This window comes from Merops nubicus, unplaced genomic scaffold (genome assembly GCF_000691845.1).
Source record: "Merops nubicus isolate BGI_N331 unplaced genomic scaffold, ASM69184v1 scaffold9462, whole genome shotgun sequence".
Lineage (NCBI taxonomy): Eukaryota > Metazoa > Chordata > Aves > Coraciiformes > Meropidae > Merops > Merops nubicus.
In genome coordinates this window covers 20,022-33,638 of record NW_008595704.1, presented here as the reverse complement: position 1 = coordinate 33,638, position 13,617 = coordinate 20,022, and the positions used below count along the sequence as shown (strand labels likewise).

General features: G+C 50.1%; 1 protein-coding gene across 1 annotated transcript in view; it reads right to left on the bottom strand.

Moving 5' to 3' along the window:
* Positions 1 to 7,218, bottom strand: part of LOC103768986 (TGF-beta receptor type-2-like) — a gene marked incomplete at its 5' end in the record, with an annotated part of 14,142 nt that extends 6,924 nt beyond the window's left edge. Inside the window, 2 exon segments of the mRNA XM_008936152.1 lie at positions 2,895 to 3,097; positions 7,068 to 7,218. Of these exon segments, the coding sequence (XP_008934400.1) occupies positions 2,895 to 3,097; positions 7,068 to 7,218 (354 nt within the window).
* Positions 7,219 to 13,617: the final 6,399 nt, after the last annotated feature.

Genomic DNA, 13,617 nt, shown 5'->3' with positions numbered 1-13,617 from the left:
GCCCAGAACCCACGTGTAGGCCGCTGCTCAGGGGGCTGCTTGGTTTAGGTCTCCAGTTGAGCTCTGTTTGTCACGTGGGGGTTTGGGATGCTGGGTGGCATTACTTGGGCTGAGTGGTGCGGGGTCGGAGACCCTGCTGCTGCCACCAAAACTGGCTCGGTTGCCATTTGGTAGCTCCCAAGTGCTGCTTGTGCTCATGAACCAGGGAAGAAATGTCAGGGATCGAGCTGAGGCGAGGCTCAAACAGAGCAAATCTCTGAGGGGGTTTGGGGCCACAGCTCTGCTGGACCTCTATGAGACGTGGAGAGCCAGGAGGGATGCTGGGGATGGGCAATGTGCAGGACCACCGAGCCCAGGGCAGCACTGGGATGCTTTGCATGATGATTAGTGCTCAGGAGCCTTGTTTCAGTGCTGCCTGCCAGCGCTGGCATCGCCTTCCTCTCGGCATTACAACACCAACCACCATCAACTGGCTGGGCATGGCTGCTTTTATTTATTTTTTTTTTAAAACCCTGACAGCCTTCAGATCATCTTGGGGGGAGCTGCACACAAAAAGCCCTAACCCTCACACAACATATAATTGTCTGATCCTTTGATGTTCATGATTCCTGGAATAAACATGCTGACTTCAGTAGAGATATTCAAGTAAAATCTTACTCAGAGGTTTTTCTGCCAAGTATAATAACCCAAGGGAAGAGGGATAAGAATCATTCCATAAGCAAAACTCTCGCTGCTTGACCTCAGTGTGTGCACATCATAATTCAGGTTCTGGAAAAACAGAGCGTTTAGCTATTTTCCTTGGCAAATTTCAAAAAAATGTGCTGCAGCTAATTTCTGCAAGGCTGTGAAAGCATTTCTAAAATAGGCATCAGGTTCAAACCACAAGATCAACCTGAACTGATATAAATCAATAAGTAACTGAGGAATATGTTTATTTTGGAAAGCATTAGGCTTGGATATCACCTACTGCTTTAATGGATTTACCCGATGCTTAAGATCTCATCTTCGAAACTGAAGAAAGAGAAGGTGTTTGTAAGGGAATTGCGTGCACGAGCCCTGAAAAGGGGAAGTTAACACAACTTTAGCAGATCCCTTCACGAGGATGCCCTTTTCTGATGCAAGCCCTTTGATATGGAGGGGTTGCAGCACGGCTTGGACGCTTTCCCCAGAGAGCAAATGCGTATGCTCTGGCGATGACACGGGTCTGTAAATGCATTCCTCATGGAGCGCTGCTGTGTGGGTCTTCCCATCCCTGCTTGAGAGGAGACGGACCTCCAGGGCCAGGCTCAGCAGGTGCAGGGGCGTAAAGGACTCTGTGCTCAACCCTACCCTGCATCTTCCCATGGTGTCCACTGGGCACCTTGCATGGCTTTAGGAAACAATGACTCTGCGTGTTTGCTAGGGTGGTCTCCGAGCTCTGATGGAGTCCCCTGCAACCCTGGTGCTAGGGCAGTGCCACCCAACAGCCCAGCTCTGAAAGCAGGGCTTCAGAAATTAAAAAATGGGGGGAAAAAACTGCCTGCTTCAGATGCTGGAGAAGTGCTCTTCTGTATTAGATATTTCCCTGCTCAGCAGTTGTCCATACAATTGAAGGTGACCGTAAGTTAATACTTAAAATGCAAATGGTCCCTTAAAGCAGAACAAAAGGATGTAAACAATGGGGTCTCTGAGTGGGGGGCTTGCCAAGCTGGCCCCACAAACCAGATCCAAGAGGGGCTAACTGTTGAAGGCCTGCAGAGCGCTGGCTGAGTTCCAGCTGCAGGAGCAGGCTGCTTGAGGAGCCTTCGCTGCAGGCGATGTGTCCAATGGCCCGGTTGTCATCTCCGTGTGAAGCTACATCTCCCTGCCTCGGCTTTGGGGTTTGGTTATCTCTCCCTAGAAGCACGTGTACCTGTTATGATTGGCTCGGGAAGCGGCAAAGAACTGCCAAATTTAGCATCATTTGCCTTCATTAAAAGTGGCTTGTTTGTTCTGAGAATTTGCATTTTATGTGAATTTTTCTTTCCCTTGTGTTGGGGGAGAAGCTATGCTGCCCACTTGCAGGTTATGCTTAGGCTCATTGTCAGCATCCTGTTGCTCTGTAATTATGGAAAACCAGAGGGGTTTCACTTTGCTTTCATTACAGGTCAGATTTTTAATGGGCACTTGGATAAACCTGATCCATTTGGAGTCAGGGAGGTTTGGACAAGCCCCTGAAGGCTCAAGGTCTATCTGGAAGTGTTTCCAAAGTATATGACCCTCCTGAGGTACAGAAGCAAGCTGCCCCTTAGTTTTCCCTCCTGTGGATTTACAGCTCCTGTTGGATCTCCAGCCACCTGCAGAATTTAAAAGCCACTCTCACATATGTGTACATCTCTGGGGTGGCTCTGGCCATCCTGCCTGAGTGCAGTGCCGCTGCAGAAATCCCCAGGAGAGCAGCAGGGGAGGCATCACCGCATGCCAAGCTCCAGGCCCTGGCATCACCACCTTCTTGGGTTTGCAGCCACGGTGGGCACTAGCAGTTCCCATGGGTGTACCAGGGCAGGACATGCTCCAACGTGATTTATTTAAAGCTTTTGTAGCATTGGCTCGCACTGGGTGACATCAGCTTTTGGGTTATCTGGTTGCTTCGCCTTGCACTGAAGGGCAGAGGCTACTGAGAGATATGGTGGATTTTCCATCACCTGATGCTTCCAGACCAAGGCTGGAGGCGTTCCTGGGAGGGATGGCTTAGCCACAGACAGAATGCTGGGCTCGGTAACGGGGTACACATTTTACCTAGCTTGTGTATAGGGAGGTCAAAGTTGGAAGACCTGCTTCTGGCATTGCACCTCCTACTCTATTGGAAATCCAAGTTATTTGTCATTAGGCTGGGTGCTTCTCCTCCTGTGAGTAACATGGACAGAAGTACTCACCGTTGGTGTGGTTTTCAAAGATGAGTTTGTCATTGCACTCCTGCTCGTCCACGCAGCCGCAGATGTAGACGACGGCGTCCTCGCTGGGCTGGTGGGTCATGATGCAGCGCGAGGTGTTGTAGTTGGGGACCATGAGGTTCTCGATGGGGCGGTGGGGGTTGTGGCAGAGTGTGCTGATCCTGATGCTCTCGTTGTCCTGTCTCCTGCACGTGCCAAACAAGCCGACAAAGCGTTAGTCTAGCAGCTCAGCCCCCGTGTCACCTGTGTGCCATCTAAACCTGGTTTTGAGAGCATTCATTATAGGCCGTGTAGGGAGTGACTTGTTAACAGCATTTCTGGTGTCCTTCTAATTGCACATGATTTGAAGGGGCTTTGTTAAAGCTCTTTGTCTCTTCCAAATGGTGAAAAGAGAAATACTTGGCACATGCCAATAGTAGGATGTGAACAAGAGACTCTAATTGTTTCCAGTGGGTAATTCACCAGTTCCTAATTGTGCTTTGGATCAGGTAGTGTCAACCCTCAGGCTGAGTGCTTTGCATAAGATCTGCGGCAAAATTCCTCTTTTAGTAACACCAGGTGCTGGGCCAGTAGATTTTGGAGCTGTATTGTCCTAAGGAAACCTTCCAGAATGAGCATCCCACTTCATATGTCACTTCTGCTGCAATACAAGTCATAACATCTCTCCCTCAGCAGGGGCTGGGGTCTCTGCTGCCCAAATTTCATGTGCAGGGGAGAGGCCGAGGACATGGGGGCTGAGATGCCAGCTTGCCAGTGACCATTTGGCTGGTGCTTCCCTCCTGCTCCTCTCACCTCACGTGTGCAGGTGGAGCTCATAAGCACCATCCAATCCCCTGGGCTTTCCTGGGCTGATTGCCGTGCCCTGTCCTTGCAGGACCACTCGATCCTGCCTCCAGCGGCCAGCAGCAGTAGAGCCCTTCAGTTGCTGGTTGGGGCTGTTTCTAGAAATGCCTTGACCTTTGGAGCTGCCAAATTATGATGTGAAGGCGATATGACTCCCTGACCATGGGGCTGTGTCTGCATTTATACATTGGTTTCAGACACCGAGGAACTACAAAGGAAACCTGATGTGTCACCAGTGATGTCCTAGTCCTCCCCAAGTCTGGGGGAGAGGAGTGCTGGGGCTTGGCACAGCCAGCGATGCGATGGCAAATAGGCCCTAGCTCCTCCTTGATTCCATTTAGACAATTAAGAGGGAGGTAAAAGCATCATTTCTTGAAATTTCTAGGGCATTTGTTCTTTTGTTTCAAAAAGAAAGGACAGACCTCTTTTTAAAAAATTTTCCTGCACTGTGCACGTCTTCAGCTCTGTGTAACACCCCCTGTGTCAGAGATGGTCATAACATCAGCAAGGGAGGACCAAGATGTGCCCACCTGCTGAGAGATGGAAGCCGGGAGGGGTGAAGACTTCCCAAGAGATTTTTCCCTTTCTGGAGTGAAGATGCAGAATATCCCAGTGCCCATGCTGCATTTAAACTGCACGTGAGCATATTCAGCAAGCAAAGTGACAACTGGGGAAATATTTAAAGGCCTATTACCAAAATGTCTCATTCACAGAACTCCAGTGACCCACTGAAACGTGGCTTGTAGCATCAGGTCTAGCTCTGTAGTGCTGATGTGCCTAGAGCTTTTTTAGCCACCGATGCTCAGCAGCCAGGTTAAGTCCTTCTCACATGCCAAGTTTTTTGCTTGGCAGCACCTAGGTTGAGCTCCTGTTGAAGCCACAGAAAAGTGTCAAAATGCAGAGCAAAAGGATGGGGTTTGTTCTGGTTGTCATGTAACTCCTCAGTCATGGGGCGCTTGTTTTGCTGGAAAGCCCCAGCTCTCCCAATGGATTTGGGCAGCACTGGCTCATCAGGAGAGGCTTTGGCTAGAGGGTCTGGCATAGCCATGTAGTGGTGCTGGGAGCTCCCTTCTTTTGGTGCACGGTGGAGTCATCCTTGTTGGACCTATGACTTCATCTCCACCCACTGTTTACCACGCTGCATGAGGGAAGAGGTTTGGAAAGCAAATGGTAGAGGTCTTCAAAAACTAGGGTGCTGAGGTGGATTTAAGAATGGCCAAGCGTGAGCTGGTTATGTCCCTTCGTGGGGCAGATGGTGGCAGCTGAGAGGAGTTGGAGCTTGGAGATGGGATTAGGACGCAGCTGTTGCTGTCAGTGATGGAGCCTCTCGCCCTCGGAGAGCCGGAGCAGAGCTGACATGGGCTGCGGGCTGGCTGCTGGCCAGACGTGGCGGGCAGCTTTGGGGCAGATGGCGCCTGCCCTGCTGGCACCACCAGGGAAACACAGCCTGGGCTGTGGCCCTTCTCCGGCCCGGAGGATCAGCGCTTGCCTTATAGAGCCAGAGACTAATTAAGACTTAATTAAGGACTGAAAGCAGAGCCACCAGGGTTTGACCCTTGTTTCTGGAGCCTTCCCTGGAGGAGGCAGGATAAGCTGGCACTGGTTGTGTTTGCTGGGCAGCCCCGGGGTGAGGATGAGTGGTGGGGAATGACCGGCCTCACAAGGGCTATGGGTGGCTGGCAAGTGTTGCAGCTACTCCTGGGGGTGTTCGAAGGAAGTTACAGCCATTAATTACTTTTCCAAGGACAGCCTCTGCTTCCCAGCCTAGTGGTGCAAAGTGGGAAGGTGAAGGTATGGAGAGGTTTCATGATGCTTAGAACGTCAAATGGAAAGTCAGACATAAAAGCAGGGAAAAAAATCCCAAACCTGTCAACCTCTCCCTGGTGAAGTTCCCTATTTTCAGTGCTCCCCACATTTTCTTGGGGTTCTCACATAATCTTCAGAGGAGCTTCCAGCTGAAAAGTTCTAGGAGGGTGCTATCCCTCCTCCATGGGCTGTCCTTGCTGGGCATGCTGGAGAACATGAGCACATTGCTCATGAGCATGGGGCCAAAGTTGCTACTGTGACTGTGTTACCCACACAGGACAAGTTCAGCTGATCCAAATATGCCTCTGCAGGTGAGCGGTGGGCAGCGAGGCTGGCTGGGAGGTGAGCCCTGCCCGCAGGGACCTTAATCTCAAGATGAGTCTTAGGAGGGGGTTGGAGGTGCTGGGAGGAGGCTGCAGGGCTGGCAGGTTAGTTGTGATGCTACAGCTGCCTCAGCCCCTCTCATCCATGGGGCAAGGTGCAGCCCCATCCTGTACCATGGGGTTGCTTTTCTGGCACGGGGATTTTTGCTGCTGGGGTCCTGTACATGTGGGCTGTCAATGGGAAAATGTAGCAAGATGCTGGATTGCCTACCCAGGATTTGTGGTGGCTTCTCCATGTGCATGTAGGGGAATTTGGGGTAGGGGGTGGATTTTGTTTGTTTATTTGGGTTTCTTGTTGGTTTTGTGTTTGGGTTTTTTTTTAAGTCCATAATGCAACAATTACGTTGAGGCAAACTCCTACTGAAAGCGGGGCGTACGGCATTCACACTAATTAGCAGGTTGAGACAAGCCTAGCGATAAGTGCTTGGCTGGCTTTCATTTTGGCAGCCAAAGAAAAAGGGAAGAGGAGGAAAATCGCTCTGGACAGCCCTAAATGGATATTTTTTAGTTTTGCTCCTGGGGACCAAAAAGCTGGGGGAGGCACTCTTCCGGGCCAAACGATGCAGCATATGCTTGGCCTGAAATGCAAGACTGCAGCTCCCATCCAGGCATCTCCAGCAGAAGCAGAAAAGGGCTTTTCCCAAGGGATGGGAAGGAGCTGGGTTAAACCTCAGTTTGGTACCAGCTCAGACATCCGTGCATGGGACGGGGATTGACCTTGGCTGTACCCCTGCACGTGAAGTGAAGTTTCACCACCCTGATGCAGGAGGACATAATGGGTTTGGGAGTCAGGGCTGCTGGTTTTGCCCTTGGGTTCAGCTTGTAAAGCTAAATTCAGATGTTTATGGGGGCTTAGAGGTCCTGCAGAAAACTTGCCACGCTTCATGTTGGGCACTTAAATGCCTAATTTATTTAGAAAATAGACTAGCATAGGGCAGATCAACTATTTTTTTTTTTACTGCAAACTGTAGTTTTAATTATAATGGGGTCAAAGGCAGAGAAAGTTAGAATTATTTTAGTGGGCGATAAGTGCAGGGGTATGTACATGTGTGTTCCCATGAGCTGCCTCCCAGCAAACCCCTTTTTCCCCCACATCCCCCTTGCCGAGGGGATCGCCGCTTACCATATGGCCACGCAGATCTCGTAGGGGTCCTCGCAGTAGGAGTTGAGGTTGCAGTTGCTGTAGCACACCTTCTCCTCACAGGCTGGTGGCGTGGAGTCGCACCACTTGCACAGGTTGGTCTTCAGGCTGCGGCGAGCGCCGGTGCCGCAGGCTGCAGGGCAGAGGGGTGGGGTCAGCACGGCCCTGCTTGCCCACCGTGGGGAAAAACAGCCACCGTTTTCAGCAGTTCACACAACCAGTGGGAAAGGAGCCTGAACTGACCCTATTTCTCCATGCCTTAGTTCATAGCTTCCATTTCACTTCGTTGCTTGGTCAAATGTGCTTTAGGTTATGCCAAAGCTTAGAGGAGATGTAGAGGTGCTAGGGGTGTGGAGGCAGGTCCCACTGGACAAGAGGTCTGCAGAGCCTAGGAAGCTGCAAAGAACCCCATTTTCCCTCTGTGTCTCCCATACTGTTTATCATCAAGGGGAAGTTTTCTTCCTCTAAGCTCAAATCTACATCTCCCCTTATTCTGAGTGCATGCTGCGTCCAAAAAGGGACACCTTTGGATGTCTGCATGCCTCAAGACTTTATTTATTCTCCTCCTTAGGGAGAGAGAGGTGCTGAGTAGGGATGCACAACCAGGCTGGGACAGCTCCCTCCTCCCCTCCTGCTTCCTCATCCTCCCTCTGACCATTCAATGAGCCCAAGCTGGGGAAATGTTTGCCACCCACTCACCAAGCATCTGTATTTTCAGCAATAAACAATGGGCTGAGACTTCCTGAGCTCTGGGGCAACAGGGGCAGTTCCCTCTGGATCTCCACTGCCTGTTGTGCCCCAGCCTTGCATGAGATGCTCTCCAGGCCCTCGAGCACTGGGTTGAATAAATGCTGCCCACGTGGAACTGCTTTGCATGTATCTCATGGGCATAAAATTATCTCTATTTTTATACAAAGGGTGAACGAACTATGCTTGGTTAAGGGATAAATCCCAGTTAAATTTAAACTTCCTGTTTTAAGACTGCTAAATGTATCTCTCTGTGTGTGCATGTGTGGCTTATGCAGGCATATACATTTATAATTTTTTACTTAAATACACTCCAGAATGTTCAGGTAGGAACTTGAACTACAGCAGCTAATTTTTGGAAGGTTTGGGCCATCCGGTCGTGGCTCACAGTGCTGCAACAGCCATCACAGGGATTCCCAGCACCAGCCTTAGTTCAAACAAGAAACAAATCGCAAGATCCCTGACCATGGCTCGTGAAGCCTCAGCCCCTGTGGGTACAGGAGCACCCCCACAGGCACCCTGGGGGCTGTAGGCAACCTGCAGGACCTCCTGCATTCCTGGTGACCCTCTGCGACCTGCCCATGGCCAACAGTCGAGCCTACGCTCACTTTCCTTTTTAACACATATACTGTCCCAGCAGCAAAAACGGATTTTTAGCTTCTCTGTTTCCCAAATCTGGGGTGTGCAGCTTGCTCTGGCAGCATCTCACGTGCCTGCTACACTTCCCTCGCTGGCCCAGACCCTCCTCCATGCAACAGCCATAAAACAGCTGCTGGAAGGCTCCCGCACAGAAATAAACCTTTTACAAGCTCCCATGGCCTTGTACGTAGGGCCAGGGGAAACCTGGCCACAGAAGAGAAGCCTGTTGCATCTGAAGGCTGGAAGGAGGCAATTTTGCTTTCAATGACCCGTGCGCGGCTTAAGGTGTGGCTCAGCAGGGATTGTGTCGAGGTGGCAGAGGAGCCAGGAGCAGAGCAGGTGGGAATGCTGCCCACAACCTCTTGCTCAGCATCCCTCCATCCATGGGGCAGGATTTTGTGGGTGACCTCATCAGACTCAAGGCTCTATGTCCATCCAAGGGTTAGCTACTGAAATTGCGACTTCAGCTCGGGTTTGGAGCTCTTGCTCCATCAGTGTTACTACATGGGAACAGAGAATTGAAGGTAAGTTGGTTTCTCCCCCCAAAACCCAGGCCGGCCACACCCAGGGCTGGGCTCTGGTTGGGCTCATGCTATGCTTGTAGCGTGCTCACGTGGGGCCGTGGTCTCAGCACCATCATCCCAGCTATACTTGGGGGCCCTGCAGAGAAGACACAAATCTACAGATCCAGGTTGTGGATGTTGCTGATGATGGAACTTATTTATGTATTTATACCTACCAGGTATGTTATTTACTTATTTATATCAAGGGTTATCCTGAGGTCTCAGAGCAAAACTTCAGCCCTGGCAGTTCTGTACTGGCACGTGTGGTGGGGATCTTGACTTAGCAGTTGTTTGCACTGCAGAGCAGAGAAGCCAGGGCAGATGAAAGAGTTAAATATGGAAACAAGATCCAGAAATACAGCAGTAACTGGACAAAATTCTTTGGAGACAAATTGTTCTAAACTAGCTCAGGCTGTGATTCTGTTATCTGCTCTGCAAGAAGGCCAGAGCAGAAATATCTCCTCTTTTTTTTTCCACCTCCTTCTTACCCTAGAAAGCTAAAAAGAAGAGCACAAAGCCCACTGCAAGTTTCTTCAGGACTCTCTGTCCTTGAACCGTTAGCTCGTAGGTACAATTTAACTGCCACATCACTCATCCTGGCCTTGATTAGACCCAGATGAACACTTTCAATATTAATACTTGGATGATTTAATAAAGCTGCACGAGCAGTAAAAGTAACAATACACTTCCATAAAGGGGTTCCAGATGTTGCCAAGGCAAATGCTAAACATCAAAATACAAACTTCAAAAAAAAAAAAAAAAAAAAAGGAAAAAAAAAAAAGCTGGATAAGCAAAACTTGGAACAAACTATAAACTAATTAAATGTGGGTTGAGTCTTCCAAAAATAAATTGAAGCCATAAGGATGTGATGTGGGCCAATAAATAGTACAGTTAGTCAAAGTTGTTGTGGAATGACAGTTGGAAAGCTGGTTTGAAGTCACCAATAGGTGGGCTCCGAGGGAGCTTGGCTGCCTATCAATGGCAAGGCTTGTTCTCTTCTGCACGAGAGTGGGATCAAGTCTTCTGGTGTCTATAACTGCGACCCCAGAGAGGTTACTGAGAGAATACGAGATGGTTTTCAAGTAGAGGCATAAAGGAAAAAGCTATGCCAAAAGTGCCTGAGTCTCTCCTGCAAGAGCAGCAGGGGTGATACCACCACACAAGGACAATGGGTTATTTTTTCATGTGTGTTGGTGCATCCCCCCAGCCTCTCTTATTGCCCGTGGGGCATACACTCTCCCCACTTGGCCACCTGCGAGGCCCATTGAAGTGCCACTGCTGTACTCAACGACCCATCCTCTTCTGCCAGAAAAAAGTCACCTAAAACAGTTCTCCAAGAGAATTTCTTGCCAGTCCCATCAGTGCAGCTGCGGAAGCAGTCAGCTCCCAACAGATGAGCGTTTCTCTCGCTTGCCAGGTGCTCAGCTGCCGAAGGTGACTGCAGCTGTAAGAACCCAGAGGCACAAACAGAGCTCTCATTAGCTCATCTCTGCCAGTGCAGCCCCCAGAGAGCAGGTAGGTCATCCACCACCTAATTTTAGCTCCAGCTTTCTGCATGCTACTGTCCCCGAGGAGGGTGAATTGTTAGAGAGCAAGCCTGGGGTGCATGGAGGTGGAGGTATGTTTCATTTGTTGCAGGTAAAGAGAAAACACTTCCTAGCCAAGCCACGGCATCTCCAGGTGGGGTATTTTTGCTGCAGGCACTTCCATTATAGGACCTTCAGATTATGCTCTTACAGCAGCAAATTGCCTTTAAATTGCTTTTATTTTTCAAGGACAAAGAAAAACTGATAATTTTTAGGTCATAAATGCTCTACAGTGAGGTCTACATCCTCTTTTCTGTGTATCTCTAGGCACTCTGGGATGGAGTTGACAGCAAGTAAGCAGCTGCAGAGGGCTTCCCAGCTTGGCATTATTGCAGCAGCTCCAGGAGCTTCCTGCATCCTCTTTTGCACGCAGGTCAGTCAACCTGCCATCCCCAGTCTTTGCAGTGGGAGAGACTAAGGCCTGGCAGATAAGCTGCTATGCTCTGTGGCTTTCTCTAATCAGCAGCACACTTGATTGCAGGGTTTGGGAGCACCTCTGCCTCAACCCTGTGCAGCCACATTGCTCCTGGAACCCCCCAGGCAGGTGCCCTGATGGCAATGCAGCTGGAGCTGAGACCTGCTTTCCCAGCTGGGCGAGGTGAGCCTGGGCTCAGCGGAGACTCCTTCGTCCGCTGCTGACTTCAGGAGTAGGCTTTGCCTTGGGCCTCCAGCCACGGCTAATGACAGGGCTACACAGCAACACAGCCTCTATAAAATGAGAACAAACAAATTCCTTCCCTATTATATACAGTACTTGATTTTAAAACAACAGCAGGTCTGGTGGGCTCTCTGCTCTCCCATTGACCCCTGTGAGAATTCCAGGACCTTGATGTTGTCCATTGGCAGGCTACTCCTGAGCTGCCTCCACCGTGAAGCAACCAGCAGTGCTGTGGATGGGCCGTGTCATGGTAATTCCCGTGTCCCTGATTTCCAGGAGATCCTATGCAAGGTCAGAAATCCCCATTGCCATTGTCCAGCATGACCTGTGTAACAGAGATCCCAGATTTCCCTCAGTCAGCTCCAGCTTGAGCAAGATCCAATTTGCTGGAAAGCACCTGGTCTTGCTGTGGCATCTAGCAGGGCTGCCAGATCTTCCCAGAACCAGAGCTCAAGGTGTTGTTGCACTTTTATTTCAGATGCAGCTCAGATTCCTCCAGCACAGTCTGTTCTCCAGTGATGGGATCTGGTGCTACTTTCAGCTGCTGAACGAAAGCAGTTCTTAGGCTACTCATCTCCATCCATGTGGTTTACAAACACTGCATCTTCATAGGAGAGGTAGAGCAGAACAAATGGAGATAAAAAAACCATTATTGTATTTTTTACCCCTGCAAGGCTCAAGCCCCCAGCTCACCCAGGAAACCCAGCACAGCTCAGGCTGCTTTTGGTTCAGAGGACCAGGCTCTGCCCTCAGGTATGTGGTCCCACATCATCCTGCATGATAAATACTGTGCTTGGCAGAGTACAGTGTGGAGCAAGGAATAAGCCAGTAATGTTTTCTGGTGAATAAAAAAGGTCTGATTTTGATTGCGTTAGACACCGGCGGTTCCCGGTGCCAGAAGGACATGCAGTATACATTTCTGGTTTGCTTGGACCTTCTTCAAACAGCCTGGTAACCGACTTATTCCACCACTTATTTTTCCTTTGTGAAAATGTCCCTTTAAATTGTTTAGCAAATACTGCTTAGTCCCATTACAAAGTAAATTTGGTATGGATTGTACCAGCAGACTTCTCCAATCTCTTTCAGATGCTTAAATTACATCATGATCAAAGTTCACTCAGGGGAGAGACGCGCTCTGCAGAACATTGCCTGTCTTTCTGCTTTGGTCATCTCCGGTGTTTCTCAGGTACCTTTCACAAGTTGTCTATGTGTCAGTGCAGTAATTCTGCTTTGGGGGTGTTGGGACATGTCATACAGAGGAACCCCAAGGCTGTGACCCAAAAAAGTCTGGGCAAGCTGGAGCACCAGAGCCCAGTGAGATGAAGCCCAGCACTTGGCGGGGAGGATCTGGTGGGGGTGGTTTCTCTTTGGTTGTAGTCAGTTGGTGTCTGTGCCTGCAGGCGAGGACAGGGGGAGCGTGCCCAGCCCCACGCTGCTCTGTGTGCCCTCGAAGCTGCTTGACTCCTCCACCCACTGTGACAGCCCATCTTCCTCCCACCTAAGGCTCTGAAATTGGACAGCACCGGGGATCCTTCTTCTCCACGCACAGCAAGATGCTTCCCCTCCCGGAGATCTCAAGTTTCCTGCCCCAGATTTCACTTTTTGTCCCCCAGAGCTGCTCTGCTGGGACAAGCCATGCTCCATGCCTCGGGCGTGCTGCCCGTCGGGGCTGAGCGGGCTGCACGGGCAATTAGCTGCCATATTGTCCTCTCGCTTGCGTTTAAAAACAACAACAGCCTAACTGACTCATAGATCCTACGGCCTCTGAGTCATTTTTTATTTCTGGATTTCACTGCTCTGCCCTTTGCAATGAAGGGAGTTGCACGCGCGCGCACGCATCAAGTTCACATTTGTTTTTCCTCTATAAAAACAAAACGATTTCCATACCATTAATGAAACAGAAATGATCTGACTTTGCGTACCCTGGCTTTTATTTTCCATTGTATAAAAAAACCCCACTGCAGATGAAATAATGATGGTTGTAAAGTAAACCTCTCTCTTTTTTTTTTTTTTTTTTCCTTTCCCTTTCCAGGCAGCCTCTTTTCGAAATAGCAATAGGGAGTCACTTACAGACTTGGCTTGTGCTGAGCCCGTAGTAATTAACCCCTTCATCCCTAGCCTTCCCTCTGTTGGTATTTAGCCACGGCGTGGGTGCAGCTGGCAGCAGGTCTCCCCTGGGACTAGAAGCAAAGCAGGGGAGCAGAGCAGGCAGGAGAAAGCAAGAGAGGAGAAGAGCTGGTCTGTGCAAAGCAGTGGAGTGCGCTTGGAGAGATGCACCTGAGGGGTGGGCACCTTGCCGGGGAGAGCTGAGCACTGCAGAGCTGGGGGTCCCTGCTGCC